At 43.3% G+C, this 19,680-nt stretch overlaps 1 protein-coding gene across 1 annotated transcript; it reads right to left on the bottom strand.

The window, feature by feature from the left end:
* Window positions 1-11,043: 11,043 nt before the first annotated feature.
* On the bottom strand, window positions 11,044-19,310 carry LOC138357715 (angiomotin-like). Its single transcript, XM_069314704.1, has 2 exons — window positions 19,211-19,310; window positions 11,044-11,612 (listed from the first exon to the last, which is right to left on the bottom strand). The coding sequence occupies exons 1-2, from the start codon at window positions 19,308-19,310 to the stop codon at window positions 11,044-11,046; spliced, it is 669 nt and encodes a 222-aa protein (XP_069170805.1).
* Window positions 19,311-19,680: the final 370 nt, after the last annotated feature.

The raw sequence follows: 19,680 nt of genomic DNA, 5'->3' as shown, positions 1-19,680 counted from the left end.
GTTGTAGGAATGATCTAGAATGTTTTATCAACGCATGGGAGAACGGGAAGCTGGACCCACGTGTGGTGACCCGAGCACATGGTCGCACCCCCTATGGGGGGGGGGAGTGGATGTGAAAATATGGCGCTTTGTTCAGTTTCGTATAATGAATTATTTTACAGAATTCACTAATTTAGAGAAATTACTCTTCATTCAAATTGTATAGTATTTCTGTTTATAGTATCAAGAGTATCCTGATTGTTAGAATAATGAGTTGTCACCATCAGTGATGTCACGAGCCGTGACTAGACCTCGGCGCGGAACAATTTGGGTGACCTCAGCGGTCACAGGTCAACAGAGGAAGGAGGGGGAGACCCTCCCTCTACATGCTGAATAATTGTAAAATTAAAGAAACTTCTGTCACCAGAAAATGGTTTACTGACTGGCATTTTGAGTTCCAGTGAAGTCAGATCTTTATGTTGCAAAAGTTGTGTGATTGAAGTGATTGTGATCCGGGATTGTCCTTGACTCTGTTGATTGTGTAAGCTGAGGGTGTGAATGTAATTTTTTATGTAAATTCGTCGAATGATTCGTTCACATCAGTCATGTAAATTGTTTTCTTCGTCTTCCTATTTTTTGTAGAATGTGTCGATATTTCTCACTGCTATAATGGTAAACTTCTCACTACTATAATGGTAAACTTCTCACTACTATAATGGTAAACTACACTAAAGTTTTCCAATATACCGATCTCTCCTTTCATATTGTAAGTTGAATGTTACTCACTTAAAGCCATAATGTAAAGTTTGATTTAGACTGATGTACACCTGTTAAGTTCAGCCGTTATTGTAATAATTTAGACTGATGTTCACTTGTTAAGTTCAGCCATTATTGTAATAATTTAGACTGATGTTCACCTGTTAAGTTCAGCCGTTATTGTGATAATTTAGACTGATGTACACCTACGTTTTTAGCCGTTAGTTTCTCATTCAGAACAGTTTCTCATTCAGAATAGTTTCTCATTCAGAACAGTTTCTCATTCAGAACAGTTTCTCATTCAGAATAGTTTCTCATTCAGAATAGTTTCTCATTCAGAACAGTTTCTCATTCAGAATTTGACAAGTGTAATGATTGATAAATGTAAATTGGAAATCTAAATCTAAATATTGAGTATACTGCTGATGTTTAAAGATATTACGTCATCTGATTATTATTACATTTACTGTAAATTTGTGTAAATTAATCCCAAAAAAATGTAAACAAAGGCCCTTAAAATTAACTCTTTCAATTTCAATTTTAACTGTCCTTACTTTAGGCTCTTGTCAAGTACACTGATACAGTGTATTTACACCTGCCTCCTGTCCAATAGACTGATACAGTGTACTTACACCAGCCACTTGTCAAATACACTGATACAGTGTCCTCACACCAGCCACTTGTCAAGTACACTGATACAGTGTCCTCACACCAGCCACTTGTCAAGTACACTGATACAGTGTCCTTACACCAGCCTTTTGTCAAGTACACTGATACAGTGTCCTCACACCAGCCTCTTGTCAAGTACACTGATACAGTGTCCTCACACCAGCCACTTGTCAAGTACACTGATACAGTGTCCTCACACCAGCCACTTGTCAAGTACACTGATACAGTGTCCTTACACCTGCCTCTTGTCAAGTACACTGATACAGTGTCCTTACACCAGCCTTTTGTCAAGTACACTGATACAGTGTCCTTACACCAGCCTCTTGTCAAGTACACTGATACAGTGTATTTACACCTGCCTCCTGTCCAATACTGATACAGTGTACTTACACCAGCCACTTGTCAAGTACACTGATACAGTGTACTTACACCAGCCACTTGTCAAGTACACTAATACCGTGTCCTCACACCAGCCTCTTGTCAAGTACGCTGATACAGTGTCCTCACACCAGCCTCTTGTCAAGTACACTAATACCGTGTCCTCACACCAGCCACTTGTCAAGTACACTGATACAGTGTCCTCACACCAGCCTCTTGTCAAGTACGCTGATACAGTGTCCTTACACCAGCCTCTTGTTAAGTACGCTGATACAGTGTCCTTACACCAGCCACTTGTCCAGTACACTGATACAGTGTCCTTACACCTGCCTCTTGTCAAGTACGCTGATACAGTGTCCTCACACCAGCCTCTTGTCAAGTACGCTGATACAGTGTCCTTACACCTGCCTCTTGTCAAGTACACTGATACAGTGTCCTTACACCTGCCTCTTGTCAAGTACGCTGATACAGTGTCCTCACACCAGCCTCTTGTCAAGTACGCTGATACAGTGTCCTTACACCTGCCTCTTGTCAAGTACGCTGATACAGTGTCCTCACACCAGCCTCTTGTCAAGTACACTAATACAGTGTCCTAACCTAACCTCAACAAACCTAATCTAACCTAACCTTACCTAACCTAACTTAACCTAACCTAACCGGATCCATGGCCAATATACTATACAATAACCAGGGACCATAAACAAACCTTCAATAGACAAGGAAGTAGCGATAATATTTTGACTCGAACGTCCTCGCCTGAATTGAATTTGGAGTGAGTTATCAGGCTCCCCGCTCAACGTTTCAGTATATATCCGCTATGGAGACGAATTCAGAAATCAAATGAAATTGGGCGGAATTGTAAAATAAGAAACGTACGTTTTTCACAATTATTGGTAATGTTATAAGCTCGTACGTTCGTGTATGCTTAAAGTATACAATCTGAGTTACATGGTAAGACGTGCTCTATATATATATATATATATATATATATATATATATATATATATATATATATATATATATATATATATATATATATATATATATATATATATATATATGTATATATATATATATATATATATATATATATATATATATATATATATATATATATATATATATATATATATATATATATATGTGTCGTACCTAGTAGCCAGAACGCACTTCTCAGCCTACTATGCAAGGCCCGGTTTGCCTAATAAGCCAAGTTTTCATGAAATATTATATTTTCTCTAATTTTTTTCTTATGAAATGATAAAGCTACCCATTTCATTATGTATGAGGTCAATTTTTTTTTTAATGGAGTTAAAATTAACGTAGATATATGACCGAACCTAACCAACCCTACCTAACCTAACCTAACCTATCTTTATAGGTTAGGTTAGGTTAGGTAGCAGAAAACGTTAGGATAGGTTAGGTTAGGTAGGTTAGGTAAACGAAAAACCATTATTTCATGAAAACTTGGCTTATTAGGCAAATCGGGCCTTGCATAGTAGGCTGAGAAGTGCGTTCTGGCTACTAGGTACGACATATATATATATATATATATATATATATATATATATATATATATATGTCGTACCTAGTAGCCAGAACTCACTTCTCAGCCTACTATTCATGGCCCGATTTGCCTAATAAGCCAAGTTTTCCTGAATTAATATATTTACTATAATTTTTTTCTTATGAAATGATAAAGCAACCCTTTTCTCTATGTATGAGGTCAATTTTTTTTTATTGGAGTTAAAATTAACGTAGATATATGACCGAACCTAACCAACCCTACCTAACCTAACCTAACCTATATTTATAGGTAAGGTTAGGTTAGGTAGCCAAAAAAAGCTAGGTTAGGTTAGGTTAGGTAGGTTAGGTAGACGAAAAAACATTAATTCATGAAAACTTGGCTTATTAGGCAAATCGGGCCTTGAATAGTAGGCTGAGAAGTGCGTTCTGGCTATTAGGTACGACATATATATATATATATATATATATATATATATATATATATATATATATATATATATATATATATATATATATATATGTCGTACCTAGTAGCCAGAACTCACTTCTCAGCCTACTATTCAAGGCCCGATTTGCCTAATAAGCCAAGTTTTCCTGAATTAATATATTTACTATAATTTTTTTCTTATGAAATGATAAAGCAACCCTTTTCTCTATGTATGAGGTCAATTTTTTTTATTGGAGTTAAAATTAACGTAGATATATGACCGAACCTAACCAACCCTACCTAACCTAACCTAACCTATATTTATAGGTAAGGTTAGGTTAGGTAGCCAAAATAAGCTAGGTTAGGTTAGGTTAGGTAGGTTAGGTAGACGAAAAAACATTAATTCATGAAAACTTGGCTTATTAGGCAAATCGGGGCTTGAATAGTAGGCTAAGAAGTGCGTTCTGGCTATTAGGTACGACATATATATATATATAGTAGCCAGAACGCACTTCTCGGCCTAATATGCAGGGCCCGATTTGCCTAATAAGCCTAGTTTTCCCTGAATTAATATATTTTCTCTAATTTTTTCTTATGAAATGATAAACCTATCCATTTCATTATGTATGAGGTCAATTTTTTTTATTGGAGTTAAAATTAACGTAGATATATGACCGAACCTAACCAACCCTACCTAACCTAACCTAACCTATCTTTATAGGTTTGGTTAGGTTAGGTAGCCGAAAAAGTTAGGTTAGGTTAGGTTAGGTAGGTTAGGCAGTGGAAAAAACATTAATTCAGTAAAACTTGGCTTATTAGGCAAATAGGGCGTACACGTATGAACATTTAAGCGTCAAGACGGTTTATGGGAATATAGACGAGAGGAAACGTTTGCCTCCCGCGGGTGATGTGAGCCAGGCGGTGGTCGCCGCTCATATAACCGGCGTCTCTTGCCGGCAGCGGTCAGTCTTGCCGCTGTTGTCGAGAAGGTACAGAGACGAGGTTTCTCCTGTGCGTCCTCAGCTACTCGTCCAGCGGTCAGTCTTGCCGCTGTTGTCGAGAAGGTACAGAGACGAGGTTTCTCCTGTGCGTCCTCAGCTACTCGTCCAGCGGTCAGTCTTGCCGCTGTTGTCGAGAAGGTACAGAGACGAGGTTTCTCCTTGTGCGTCCTCAGCTACTCGTCCAGCGGTCGTCTGCAGCGCCTCCTTGTTCAATACTTCTCTTGGTTTACTGGCCAGAAGAGTAGTACCTGTCTCTTCAGCTTCAGGTACACCATCACTATCTTATTATCTAAAACAGAAAAATCATCTGGTTAAGTTGAGGCCACTTAAGTAACCCACACACACTCCCCCCTCTGTCTCTGTCTGTCTGTCTGTCTGTCTGTCTGTCTGTCTGTCTGTCTGTCTGTCTGTCTGTCTGTCTGTCTCTGTCTGTCTGTCTGTCTGTCTGTCTGTCTGTCTGTCTGTCTGTCTGTCTCTCTCTCTCTCTCTCTCTCTCTCTCTCTCTCTCTCTCTCTCTCTCTCTCTCTCTTTCTTTCTCACTCTCTCTTGCTCTCTCTCTCCCTCGCTCTTGCTCTCTCTCTCTCTTGCTCTCTCCCTCTCTCTTGCTCTCTCTCTCTTGCTCTCTCTCTCTCTCTCTCTCTCGCTCTCTCTCTCTCTCTCTCTTGTTCTCTGTCTCTCTCTTTCTCTCTCTCTCTCTCTCTCTCTCTTGCTCTCTCTCTCTCTCTCTCTCTGTACATGTACATATACGTTAACTCCTTAACTATGGAGCAAACATAACTATTTATTGTGTATGCTTCGTAAATAATTTCTTTATTGTTAAATGTGTTATTGATAATAATCATTTTGCTTGAATTACCATAAATATTACCATAATTATTGTAAACATCCCAATTATACCGGTTTACAGAGATGGTCTCCCCTTGTGTGCTGCTGCTGCTGGTCTCCTGCTGTCTGCTGCCTGCTGCCTCCGCTCCAGGTATGTCTCTGCTCCAGGTGTGTGTGTCGTACCTTATAGCCAGAACCTACTACTCGGCCTAGTATGCAATGCCCGATTAGCCTAATAGGCAGTGATTTTCGTTATTTTCAAAACAAAATTTTCATTGGGTTTATTTGAAATGTTATATATTATTCTAGCAACATGAATTACTGACTTAATTATGTTTGTTTAGCTTTGGTTAAGATAGGGTAGGTTAGGTTGGGTAGGTTAGGTTAGGGTAGGTTAGGTTGGGTAGGTTAGGTTAGGTTAGGTTAGGTTGGGTAGGTTAGGTTAGGTTAGGTTAGGTTGGGTAGGTTAGGTTAGGTAGGATGGGACGGGGGGAAGGAATGGTTAAGATTAAAGACCTTAAGGATCTGCCAGAAACGCTATGCGTGCTAGAGGGTTTACAAGAATGTAACAACTTTTGAATTATATATAAATAAAAAAACATAAGAAAAGAATGATGCCCAACCACATGGAGGGTCGAGGATTGAACGCCGACCTGCATGAAGCGAGACAGTAGAGATAAAGCGAGGGTAGAAGTGACAGTTTATAAATTAACTCTTGCGTCAAGAATTATCGACGAACAGTTTCACAAACCCCTTTGATTGCGTCACAGAGCGCGTGATGCTAAAACTCCGGCCTGCTTCACGACGTAATTTTAGCTTTATAATTGAGTGAACTTTACTGGAGATAAAGTGTTACATAAAAAGCCTTAATGAATCAGGATATAAATCCCTCACCGGAGGCAGGATATGTTTTTACCGTTGATAGGATATGCTCCTGGCCTTAATGAGCTCTCATTATCCACCAGCTGACTGTTCCCCAGGATGCATGCCACAACAGCCACCTTAATCCTTCCAGATGTACCTATTTACTGCTAGTTGGAGCAGAAGCATCAAGGGTAAGGCAGGACACGTGTCTAAGGCCTGATTCACGAAGCAGTTATACAAGCACTTACGAACCTGTACATATTTTCTCAATTTTTCACGGCTTTGTTTACAATTATTAAACAGTTAATGAGCTCGGAAGCACCAGGAGGCTGTTTATATCAATAACAACAGTTGATTGGCAAGTTGATTGCTTGTAAACTGTTTATATTAATAAATGTAACCAAAGCCGTCAAAGATTGCAGAAAGATGTACACGTTCGTAAGTACTTGCGTAACTGCTTCATGAATCTGGCCCAACTGGAATCCAAGAATAATCATTTGTGCACTGACTAAGATTTTGTTGATAATATTTGTGTATAATTGAGCATTTTCTCTTATCAATTCTTATCCTATAACTTCACAAATTAATGCACGATGCACTTCTGCTTTCATCAAACTGTAGTATTTAACTACGTGCAGCGACGGCCTTGCTTTATATAGGACCGACGTTCGATCCTTGACGCTCCTATCATTTAGGACGGCTCCTACACTCGCCCCTCACAGTTAGACTGCCGTAGAACTTTCTCCTTGAAAATTAGATTTATTGGTTTTGTCGACGAGAGGAAGCCCAAGCCGCTGGCTGAACACGTCGACGAGAGGAAGCCCAAGCCGCTGGCTGAACACGTCGACGAGAGGAAGCCCAAGCCGCTGGCTGAACACGTCGACGAGAGGAAGCCCAAGCCGCTGGCTGAACACGTCGACGAGAGGAAGCATAACCCGTTGGCTGAACACGTCGACGAGAGGAATCCTAAGCCGCTGGCCGAACACGTCGACGAGAGGAAGTATAACCCGCTGGCCGAACACGTCGACGAGAGGAAGTATAACCCGCTGGCCGAACACGTCGACGAGAGGAAGTATAACCCGCTGGCCGAACACGTCGACGAGAGGAAGTATAACCCGCTGGCCGAACACGTCGACGAGAGGAAGTATAACCCGCTGGCCGAACACGTCGACGAGAGGAAGTATAACCCGCTGGCCGAACACGTCGACGAGAGGAAGTATAACCCGCTGGCCGAATACGTCGACGAGAGGAAGTATAACCCGCTGGCCGAACACGTCGACGAGAGGAAGTATAACCCGCTGGCTGAACACGCCGACGAGAGGAAGCATAACCCGCTGGCCGAACACGTCGACGAGAGGAAGTATAACCCGCTGGCCGAACACGTCCATAATACCGCTACAACTGTCTCACGCCGACTCCTTTTACTCAGTTACAGCCCCACTCTTGTGCCAGGTAAGTCCACTACGGACTCACCATAGCTCATGCTACTTGGAACTTTTTGTTCCCAGTAACTGAATCTAAAACAACAACCTCTTTCTGTACACAGTTGGCGGAGACTGGGACATAAACAAGGCATGTTCGTACAGGCAACATAACCTCGCTAAACCCATGGTATGTCCACACACAAGCTTTGCTTGGTAATGTCCTTATTGGGCGTCTCACGCTCCTATTGTATGCCTGCTTGTTAGTGCCCTAGTGTATGCCTGCTTGTTAGTGTCCTACTGTTTGTCTCACCTTCCTCCCCTTATCTAACACCCTCCTCCCTCTGTCTAACACCCTCCTCCCTCTGTCTAATACCCTCCTCCCTCTGTCTAACACCCTCCTCCCTCTGTCTAATACCCTCCTCCCTCTGTCTAATACCCTCCTCCCTCTGTCTAACACCATCTTCCCTCTGTCTAACACCCTCCTCCCTCTGTCTAATACCCTCCTCCCACTGTCCAACACCCTCCTCCCTCTGTCCAACACCCTTCTCCCTCTGTCTAACACCCTCCTCCCTCTGTCCAACACCCTCCTCCCTCTGTCCAACACCCTCCTCCCTCTGTCCAACACCATCTTCCCTCTGTCTAACACCCTCCTCCCTCTGTCTAATACCCTCCTCCCTCTGTCCAACACCCTCCTCCCTCTGTCCAACACCCTTCTCCCTCTGTCTAACACCCTCCTCCCTCTGTCCAACACCCTCCTCCCTCTGTCTAACACCATCCTCCCTCTGTCTAACACCCTCCTCCCTCTGTCCAACACCCTCCTCCCTCTGTCCAACACCCTCCTCCCTCTGTCTAACACCCTCCTCCCTCTGTCCAACACCCTCCTCCCTCTGTCTAACACCCTCCTCCCTCTGTCCAACACCCTCCTCCCTCTGTCCAACACCCTCCTCCCTCTGTCTAATACCCTCCTCCCTCTGTCCAACACCCTCCTCCCTCTGTCTAACACCCTCCTCCCTCTGTCCAACACCCTCCTCCCTCTGTCTAATACCCTCCTCCCTCTGTCCAACACCCTCCTCCCTCTGTCTAACACCCTCCTCCCTCTGTCCAACACCCTCCTCCCTCTGTCTAATACCCTCCTCCCTCTGTCCAACACCCTCCTCCCTCTGTCTAACACCCTCCTCCCTCTGTCTAACACCCTCCTCCCTCTGTCTAACACCATCCTCCCTCTGTCCAACACCCTCCTCCCTCTGTCCAGCACCCTCCTCCCTCTGTCTAACACCCTCCTCCCTCTGTCCAACACCCTCCTCCCTCTGTCTAACACCCTCCTCCCTCTGTCCAACACCCTCCTCCCTCTGTCTAATACCCTCCTCCCTCTGTCCAACACCCTCCTCCCTCTGTCTAACACCCTCCTCCCTCTGTCCAACACCCTCCTCCCTCTGTCTAATACCCTCCTCCCTCTGTCCAACACCCTCCTCCCTCTGTCTAACACCCTCCTCCCTCTGTCTAACACCATCCTCCCTCTGTCTAACACCCTCCTCCCTTTGTCCAACACCCTCCTCCCTCTGTCTAACACCCTCCTCCCTCTGTCTAACACCATCCTCCCTCTGTCTAACACCCTCCTCCCTCTGTCTAACACCCTCCTCCCTCTGTCTAACACCCTCCTCCCTCTGTCTAACATCCTCCTCCCTCTGTCTAACACCCTCCTCCCTCTGTCTAACACCCTCCTCCCTCTGTCTAACACCCTCCTCCCTCTGTCTAACACCCTCCTCCCTCTGTCTAACACCATCTTCCCTCTGTCTAACACCATGAATTATCATGACATTGAATTGTTATAACTGAATAATCTCCGTCTAGTTCTCTAAAACAACATTCTCCCTGATATGTCGTCTTCGATTTCTATGTTCTCAAATATCTTCTTGATCGTTAACTAGAGGACAACATTTGTCCAGTGTTGACAGTGGACAGTTACACATGACGAGTCTAGATAAGACGGGGATACCTGGTCTTGAGACTGTCTAAAGAGAAGCAAGGAATTTCTTGGGTAATTCCTACAATAATTATTAATTTTCCAGATCAGGATTAATACTGATCGTCTGCTTCTCTGCTCTACCCTACTCTACTCTACTCTACTCTGCTCTGCTCTGCAGCCTCCCATAATTGTCTACACACTTCCTCAACGCCAGCTATGATCCCCAAAAGCTTTGCTATGATAACAATTGACAATGATCTTCTCTCCAGTGTGTTATATAGCAGCCCATCCTCCTGTTGTGGTTGTACCTATAGTAACGATGAGGACCATAGTATATATACCGACGTACAACGAAATTAGAAAGTAGACATCTGTACTATTGAGATGGACAAACCTGAAAACTACTTTTTACGTGTGCTGCTTTGACAAACTAACCTAACCTAACCTAACCTTCCTTGGCCTAATACACGATATTTGAGGCCTAAGGATAATATATATATATATATATATAAATTATATGGCCAGTGGACTTTTCCACAAGGATTTCGCTATATATAGCGAGGATTTATATAAATAAATAAGGATTTATATATATAAATAAATAAATAAATAAATAAATAATATAATATACATGTGTGCTATACTTGGCACACACATTGTTTTTTAGCTTTATTTATTTTAAAAGAATTCCTTACTAGTCAGTATACTACAATCTAAAAGCTAAGTCGTACGAATTCGTGACTATTGACAACCGACATAATAGGTACAGTCTAAACTGGAGGACGGGTTGGATATAATGGATGTGATGTAATGGACACGAAACTTGTTCTGCAGAAGAAATGGAACACGCGGCCTTGCCCCTTCACCTTCACGGAGGTGAAGGTGAACGGGGTCACCATCTACAACGCCACCTGCGCCCCCTCCGACAACTGGCGATGCCGCCCCAACATGCTGGTGGTGAATGATCTCCCCGTCGCCACCTACTGCTACGAAGACCTGCCTGAGGACAGTCCTGGTGACATCCGCTTAGATTCATGAGCGGAGTTGACTAGAAGAAAGAACTCATTCACAGTGGAACTACGAGATGATCATTGGAGCAACCGGGTGGGGGGGGGGGGCGGTTCCTCAGCCCTGCTTCAATGTTTAATTAAAGGACTCGTTTGTTATTGTTTTTCCTGCCTGACCGCGGAGGTTGTGTATCACCCAAGGTCTCTCTTACCCTTGTCTTCACACCTGGGTCCACTGTCTTGTTACAGCTGTGGCTGGAGACAACAGCTGTACAGCTGTGGCTGGAGACAACAGCTGTACAGCTGTGGCTGGAGACAACAGCTGTACAGCTCTGGCTGGAGACAACAGCTGTACAGCTGTGGCTGGAGACAACAGCTGTACAGCTCTGGCTGGAGACAACAGCTGTCCAGCTGTGGCTGGAGACAACAGCTGTACAGCTCTGGCTGGAGACAACAGCTGTACAGCTGTGGCTGGAGACAACAGCTGTACAGCTGTGGTTGGAGACAACAGCTGTACAGCTGTGGCTGGAGACAACAGCTGTACATCTGTGGCTGGAGACAACAGCTGTACAGCTGTGGCTGGAGACAACAGCTGTACAGCTGTGGCTGGAGACAACAGCTGTACAGCTGTGGCTGGAGACAACAGCTGTACATCTGTGGCTGGAGACAACAGCTGTACATCTGTGGCTGGAGACAACAGCTGTACAGCTGTGGCTGGAGACAGCAGCTGTACAGCTGTGGCTGGAGACAACAGCTGTACATCTGTGGCTGGAGACAACAGATGTGCAGCTGTAGTTGAAGACAACAGCTGTACAGCTAAAAAACACTTTATACTTTATATTGGCTGGTAGCGGAAAGTTGCTGATGTTTGACTGGTGGAAGAGGCTTATTTGGCCTCCATAATTTTCATAATTTCTGGTTTCGGTTTGGGCATTTTGGTGATGTTGCAGTATAGATGTCTACAAAAGATACGAACATTCAGGACAAGATACCCATTGGGCGAGCATTGAAGTGAGGACAGCTGAAGAGAAGTCGGTGAGAGGAGGCGCTGAAGTTGTCGAGAAAGAGCCAGGGCTAAACCCAGCTGCGTGTCTGGAATCGATGCTGGAACAACCCCATAACTGGCTAGGCTTTGAGTCGGGTCATGGAAGGTGGCAGTGTCAGTGCTTCTTTATTCTAGGTGTAGAAGTCTTTCTTCTACTTCGTCTTGCTTCGTGTTTTCATCTGATGTTCTTTCTTGTGCTCGGTGAAATCCTTGTGGAAAAGTTCACTGGCCAGCGTAGATTTGTCGCTTTCTGTGAGGATGGTATGAGAAGGAACCCAGAACGCCTTGGCTAATTCTGGATGATACTGCATTTGTTTTTCATAGCTCATGTTAAATATACGGCTCCACATAAGATGTCTTTTGTATTTTCCTTGGTGCAGTCCTTGAAGTAGTGTTCACCAGAACAAATACTGCACTATCCCACTTGTTCAAGAGAGACAACAACGGCAATTTACTGCACCGTGGGAGATAACACCCTTTCCAATTTTAATCCTTCCCCTCCCACCCAAGAAGCAAATTAAAGATCAGCCCAAGCTTCGTCCTGGGGCAAAGCTCAATGCCTTAAGCCATGTTGATGTTCTTCCACAAAGCATTCTCTCTCTCTCTCAAACCATATACACTGATGGTTCCCTACACCACCCCATGGGTGCAGCTGGAAGTGCAGTTGTTCAGACAATGGGCGATAGCTTATATTTTGAGTGGGAGGTCCGTATAAACAACTGGACTTCTACCCTTCAGACCGAACTATTTGCCTTGCTTCTTACACTTAAATGTGTACAAGTCTCCAAACTTGATACATTAATTGTAAGTGACTCTTCATCATTCTTAATTGCTCTCAACTCTTTAAGACATAACTGTAAAATGCTCGTGTCTGAAGCTAGACACAAATATAACAAAATTATTAATGATGGTAACAGAGTCCATTTTATTTGGACTCCATCTCATGTTGGCCTCCGAATGCATGATAGAGCTGATGAGTTAGCCAAAGAATCTGCCTTTAAAGGAGAAATTGAGTATACCCTTGGATTGTCAATAAGCAGTCTGAGAGCAGCAGTACACCAAGAGCTTCAACAAAATCTTGTAGATCTGAGGCAAAGTGAAATCGATACCAGTAATTCCATCTATCATCATACTATCATGCAAGAGGAGCCACACATCTATGGTTCATCCAATAAAATCAGCAGACTTCTAGATGTTTCTACTGCTCGGCTTAGACTCGGTTACTAGTATCTGGGAATTTTTCATTATCTGCTGATATAGACCTGACCAAATGTAAACTGTGTCAACAAAATTATTCGCACACCCTCCGTCACTATGTGATGGAGTGTGAAAAGATACATGAATTTAGAGACAATTCTATAACCAATCTTACAAACATATGTAAATGTTTAATTCAAAATGATCTGCTACCAGAAATTTTAGCCAAATTTCCCCAGTTTGCTTACTGTAAGTAGTAATTAAGTGACAGTGATCTATCCACTGCTGCCCACTGGATTGGGGGGGGGGGGGGGGAGGGGAAGGAAAGGCGGTGTGCAGCACAAACATAAATTGTGACACTAGCTCTTGACATATGTCAGTTGCTAAATTTAGGATCTGTACTTGTGGTCGATCTCGAACCCATTGATGATGTGACGACGTATATTGAATTTTGTAACTAGTTTATCATGACTGTAACTTGCTTAGCTAAATGAATTGTGGGGTTCAGTCCCTGAGCCCATTATGTGCCTCTGTAACCCTTTCCACTACCGCCCACAAGATGGGTATGGGGTGCATAATAAATGAACTAAACTAAAAAACCACTTGTTTGGCGCATTTTCTTGTAGCAAATGCCTCTCCCTGGTTATTTGGCTCGGTGTAGATGTTATGCCCAAGCTCTTGAACCCAGACTCTTCTGTTTGTGCTGGTGACCGGAATGTTAGTGTGTGTGTGGAGCGTTGGCTCCGAAATACTTTACTGAAATCTCTGCCTGGAAATTTTAGATTAAGAACTGAATATAACAAGTCTAGTGAGTAAAGAACAACTAGAGCACATTTGGCTGCACTTAACGTAAGGTTGTATTCAACACTTCATGGTTCACATATTTATAAGAAAAGTTGATAGAATTTTTGGCTGGTGCCAATATGATTACATTACCATGACAGAAAACATTACCATAAATACTGCCTATGCGATAGCCAGGACTTTATTATCTCAACTCTTTCAACAAAATATAAAGATGGACAGCATAAAAAATTAATGTGATACATTTTATGAGATTAATCCATTTCATTGGTACTTTTCATACCTGATCTTGAATATACATATATCTAGAGATAGCTTGACATACTTTTATGCTAATTAATTCTCTAAACAGTTTGAAATGTTCAATATTGTCAAGTGCTTTAAAATCCTTGGGAAACTGAGACAATAGATCTTTCGTTTGAGTTTTATTATTAGTAGATTTCAACAGGGAAAAACTAAATAGTTTTGAATACTAACCAGTCTTTTATTCAAATTGAGAGTTAAGGTGTCGAGTTCGTCAGGTAGAGAGTCAACCTGAATAGTAAAATGCACTATTTATTAGTATATTTAGTGCAATAGATCGAGTCATCATAAGACATACAACCTCTGTAATTGTTTGGAATAGTGACAAGTACAGAGGTGTTTAGTACAGACGGCGATGGTCCATGGCAGATACAGAGTGTAAGACAGATATATAGACTCACAGTTTCGCTGATTCGTGGTTATTGTTGTCAGTGTGGGTGTGAACAACACGTCCTCTTCAGTAGTACATCCCAGCTTGATGATTCGTGGTTATTGTTGTCAGTGTGGGTGTGAACAACACGTCCTCTTCAGTAGTACATCCCAGCTTGATGATTCGTGGTTATTGTTGTCAGTGTGGGTGTGAACAACACGTCCTCTTCAGTAGTACATCCCAGCTTGATGATTCGTGGTTATTGTTGTCAGTGTGGGTGTGAACAACACGTCCTCTTCAGTAGTACATCCCAGCTTGATGATTCGTGGTTATTGTTGTCAGTGTGGGTGTGAACAACACGTCCTCTTCAGTAGTACATCCCAGCTTGATGATTCGTGGTTATTGTTGTCAGTGTGGGTGTGAACAACACGTCCTCTTCAGTAGTACATCCCAGCTTGATGATTCGTGGTTATTGTTGTCAGTGTGGGTGTGAACAACACGTCCTCTTCAGTAGTACATCCCAGCTTGACGTATAAATCCCAAAAGACCAAAAACTGATTAAAGCTGTACTAAAACAGTTACAGCTGCTCGTAATATTGGTGAGGTCCCGTTTTCTATTCTTTGGTCCTCAGTTAGGTTATATTCCAGCAATTTAGTTCATGAGTTTATTGACGTTGGGAACGCTCACGAAAACGGGCTGAATAAACAGTTACCATAACTAACATTTTTTGTTTACTGTACAACATGTCCACAAAGACCTGTGTCACACTCCGATTCTCTACCACACACACACTTTCCTTGTGTATTAATGAACAATTTTAATGATATTTCTATCTAAAATACTCCAGATTATTCAACTATTGGCAGGAGATTAGCAACCAAAACAGTTCTGCACCATTTCAAACATCTCGTAAATAAAATGCTATTAGCACAAAATGGAATCAGATACAAGTAACTAAAACAACAGTGTAGTTGCAGCGTGCAACATTTTAAGTATTTTACAAATAACTACGCAAAAATTAATACTATAATAATAATAATAATAACGTCCCGCCAAACACACACCGGAACTACGACGTTGGTACAACGTTCGAACAAGTTTTAACACAACCTAACCAGTTATAACAACCAATATAGCAAGTTGTAACAACGTTCTAATACGTCATAAACACGTTTAGCCAAAATGTAACAACTTTATTACAAGTTGTAACAAGCGGAAAATAGAGACAGTTACGGTTTGTGTTACTCTTGTACAAGAACTTGTACAAGAGTAAAAAGAACAACAATGTTCCCTCATAGGTATTGACGATAACTTAATTATATTTTTTATTTCGGTACTTTTTACATAATAGTAAAATATTATAAAATAGTCAGCAGTCATATCGAAAAGGACTCTGAGTCATGACGAGGTTGAATAATTGTTTTGGATTTTAATATTTTTACCCCGACAAGGTAATTAAATTAAAAAATTTTGATTTACATATTTCAGGCTTTATGGTTCTGGAGAGCGCGCCTGTTATTCCCTCAACAGTGATAAATCAAAGTCGCTAATATGGCAATCTCGACTTCCCTGACATTGTGTCCACAAATTTTCCACTTATTTCTTTCCAATATTGTTTATTCTGATCAAAGTTTTCAAATTTTGAATATATCTTCATAGTAAAACATTGTTTCATTTGTACCTTGTATCACGGCCTGTGTCTTACTTTTGTTATCAGTAGTGATACAATCTTGTTGTCATAGAGAGCTATCAAGAATTTGGTGGTGGTGGACCTTAAAATGTTGTCTAGGGGTAAAACATGGAGCAAGGAAAACAACCTAGTACTAAGTCACAAATTTATACATATATGTCACACATGAATACATTCAACAAGGCGACTTCCTCACAACATATAATCACTATGTATTAGTATTATATCCTCAAGTGGCTCTGACCACCACCCCACGGCTGGCTCACCGTCCCATACCTGGTACCATGCACCCAGCCTCCACCGCTATCATCCAATGACATATATTTAAGCCTCTCGGAAACCTGGACTCCTATAAAACCTCTCCAACTTCTGTAATACTACTCTACCCAATCTTGCAACCCTGGTTATATACAAGGATAGGCTTATCTGACTGTACGGCCGGAGAAAACCCCTCAAATAGCAGGATCGGTCGGCAGCGATACACCTCCCCCTCCAGTCAAGATGGCGTCCACCTCTTTTGCATCATCGCTATTTAATACTCTATTCTTTACATATGCAATCAAACTCGTTATGGATTTTATTTACCATATTCCCCATGCATACTTTTTGATAGAGTACATTTTTCCCTTACATAGTTAGGCTATTCCAGTTCACATTATTTCTGACAACCTCCAGCTGAGAAGGCACTACTTTACTGGGCGGAGTATTACTGGTGACTCGCGGCCTCTCTGATCTCAGCTGTGGATATATTCTAATAAACATTCTCCACTGTGTCCACCAACATTTTACAACCGAAACCAACCTCCACGGGAGGTAAGGTTCGTAACACCTTGTTTTTCAAGACTATAGGTAGTATATTTTAGCAGGTTAGGGAACATTTTGCTGGTGGATTTGGGTATTTTATATGCTCAACTTTCATGTGTTTAACACGTATTTGTACATATTAATTTGCTCAGTAACGTGTTAAACTTAGGAGGAAAAACTTACCATATTTACCTATAGTTTTAATATTTAAAGTGAGGAAAGAAGATTATTATGGCATGGGATTACTGTTGACTAATTATACATAGACATTAAGGACTGGTACCTGAAGGGTTACTATCATCATTTTAATATATGTTATAATAACGGGCATTACCTGGAGAGATTTGTGGTGGAAAAGTGATGGTTGTCAGTCTTACAAAGACGTGTCAATAATATAGAGAAAAATAATTCATTGACTGTTAGAACTTTATATGTGTAATACAAAGTTTGGTGCATGTTCTAATGATATTAAATTCCAGTTCGGAGCTCAGATGATATGCAAGTTGTTGTGTTTGGGAGAAGTTTGATAATTGTCAGAGATCTGTAGGCAGGGAGCACTATCTGCCTGACACACACAAGGGTCGACAGGGAGCACTACCTGGCTGACACACACAAGGGTCGACAGGGAGCACTACCTGGCTGACACACACAAGGGTCGACAGGGAGCACTACCTGGCTGACACACACAAGGCTCGACAGGGAGCACTACCTGGTTGACACACACAAGGCTCGACAGGGAGCACTACCTGGCTGACACACACAAGGGTCGACAGGGAGCACTACCTGGCTGACACACACAAGGGTCGACAGGGAGCACTACCTGGCTGACACACACAAGGGTCGACAGGGAGCACTACCTGGCTGACACACACAAGGGTCGACAGGGAGCACTACCTGGCTGACATACACAAGGCTCGACAGGGAGCACTACCTGGCTGACACACACAAGGGTCGACAGGGAGCACTACCTGGCTGACACACACAAGGGTCGACAGGCAGCACTACCTGGCTGACATACACAAGGCTCGACAGGCAGCACTACCTGGCTGACACACACACAAGGCTCGACAGGGAGCACTACCTGGCTGACACACACAAGGCTCGACAGGGAGCACTACCTGGCTGACACACTCACAAGGGTCGACAGGGAGCACTACCTGGCTGACACACACACAAGGGTCGACAGGGAGCACTACCTGGCTGACACACACAAGGGTCGACAGGGAGCACTACCTGGCTGACACACACAAGGGTCGACATGGAGCACTACCTGGCTAACACACACAAGGCTCGACAGGGAGCACTACCTGGCTGACACACACAAGGGTCGACAGGGAGCACTACCTGGCTGACACACACAAGGCTCGACAGGGAGCACTACCTGGCTGACACACACAAGGGTCGACAGGGAGCACTACCTGGCTGACACACACAAGGGTCGACAGGAAGCACTACCTGGCTGACACACACACAAGGCTCGACAGGGAGCACTACCTGGCTGACACACACAAGGGTCGACAGGGAGCACAACCTGGCTGACACACACACGGGTCGACAGGGAGCACTACCTGGCTGACACACACAAGGCTCGACAGGGAGCACTACCTGGCTGACACATACAAGGGTCGACAGGGAGCACTACCTGGCTGACACACACAAGGGTCGACAGGGAGCACTACCTGGTTGACACACACACGGGTCGACAGGGAGCACTACCTGGCTGACACACACAAGGCTCGACAGGGAGCACTACCTGGCTGACACACACAAGGGTTGACAGGGAGCACTACCTGGTTGACACACACAAGGGTCGACAGGGAGCACTACCTGGCTGACACACACAAGGGTCGACAGGGAGCACTACCTGGCTGACACACACAAGGGTCGACAGGGAGCACTACCTGGTTGACACACACAAGGGTCGACAGGGAGCACTACCTGGCTGACACACACACAAGGGTCGACAGGGAGCACTACCTGGCTGACACACACAAGGCTCGACAGAGAGCACTGGGCTCGCAAGCAGCTGTTAGTTGATGGTAGTTGAAGGTAGTTTATAGTAGGCGCTAGTAGTCGTTGGTGTTACTTTATTCTCGGGTTTTCATTCTTGATTCGCGGGTCTTCAGACTTCAGTGCTCTTCTTTCTTCTTTCTTCAGGCAGTTTTGAGCAAACTTGGAAAGTTGGTCTTCTTGTGTTTCGCGGAAATATTGGTAGTCTTGCGTCTTGTTGACATAGCTGTGTTGTCGTTATATGTTGTAGGTGTGGTGTCCATCTTCAATCTTCAGGTAATTAACCTTCCGCTGAGGAAGAAACGGTATTCCAACTGAGACATCTTCATTTACGAATCGGTTGAATCAAAAGTTGAGGCGGTGTTCCTTGAAGGTTGAGTAGTAGCAGGTCGTGAAGAAGGCTACAGAGTGGTAGCTGTAACTACATCTGGAGTAGATGGTTCAGTGGGCGTACCGGCAGTCCGTAGAACGTCGGTAGTAATCTTCATGGAAATGGCAGGAGCATTGTCTAATGGAGAGTCATCGACGAGATCTGTAAGCACGCAAGCATTGACAGTGATATCTGTGTCAGGAGCAGGAGTAGAACTGGCAACTGGAGTAGAGGTGGAGAAGACTTCATCTGGAAGGGTCGGG

Source organism: Procambarus clarkii, chromosome 79, assembly GCF_040958095.1.
Source record: "Procambarus clarkii isolate CNS0578487 chromosome 79, FALCON_Pclarkii_2.0, whole genome shotgun sequence".
NCBI lineage: Eukaryota > Metazoa > Arthropoda > Malacostraca > Decapoda > Cambaridae > Procambarus > Procambarus clarkii.
This window is presented reverse-complemented; position numbering and strand designations above follow the sequence as displayed.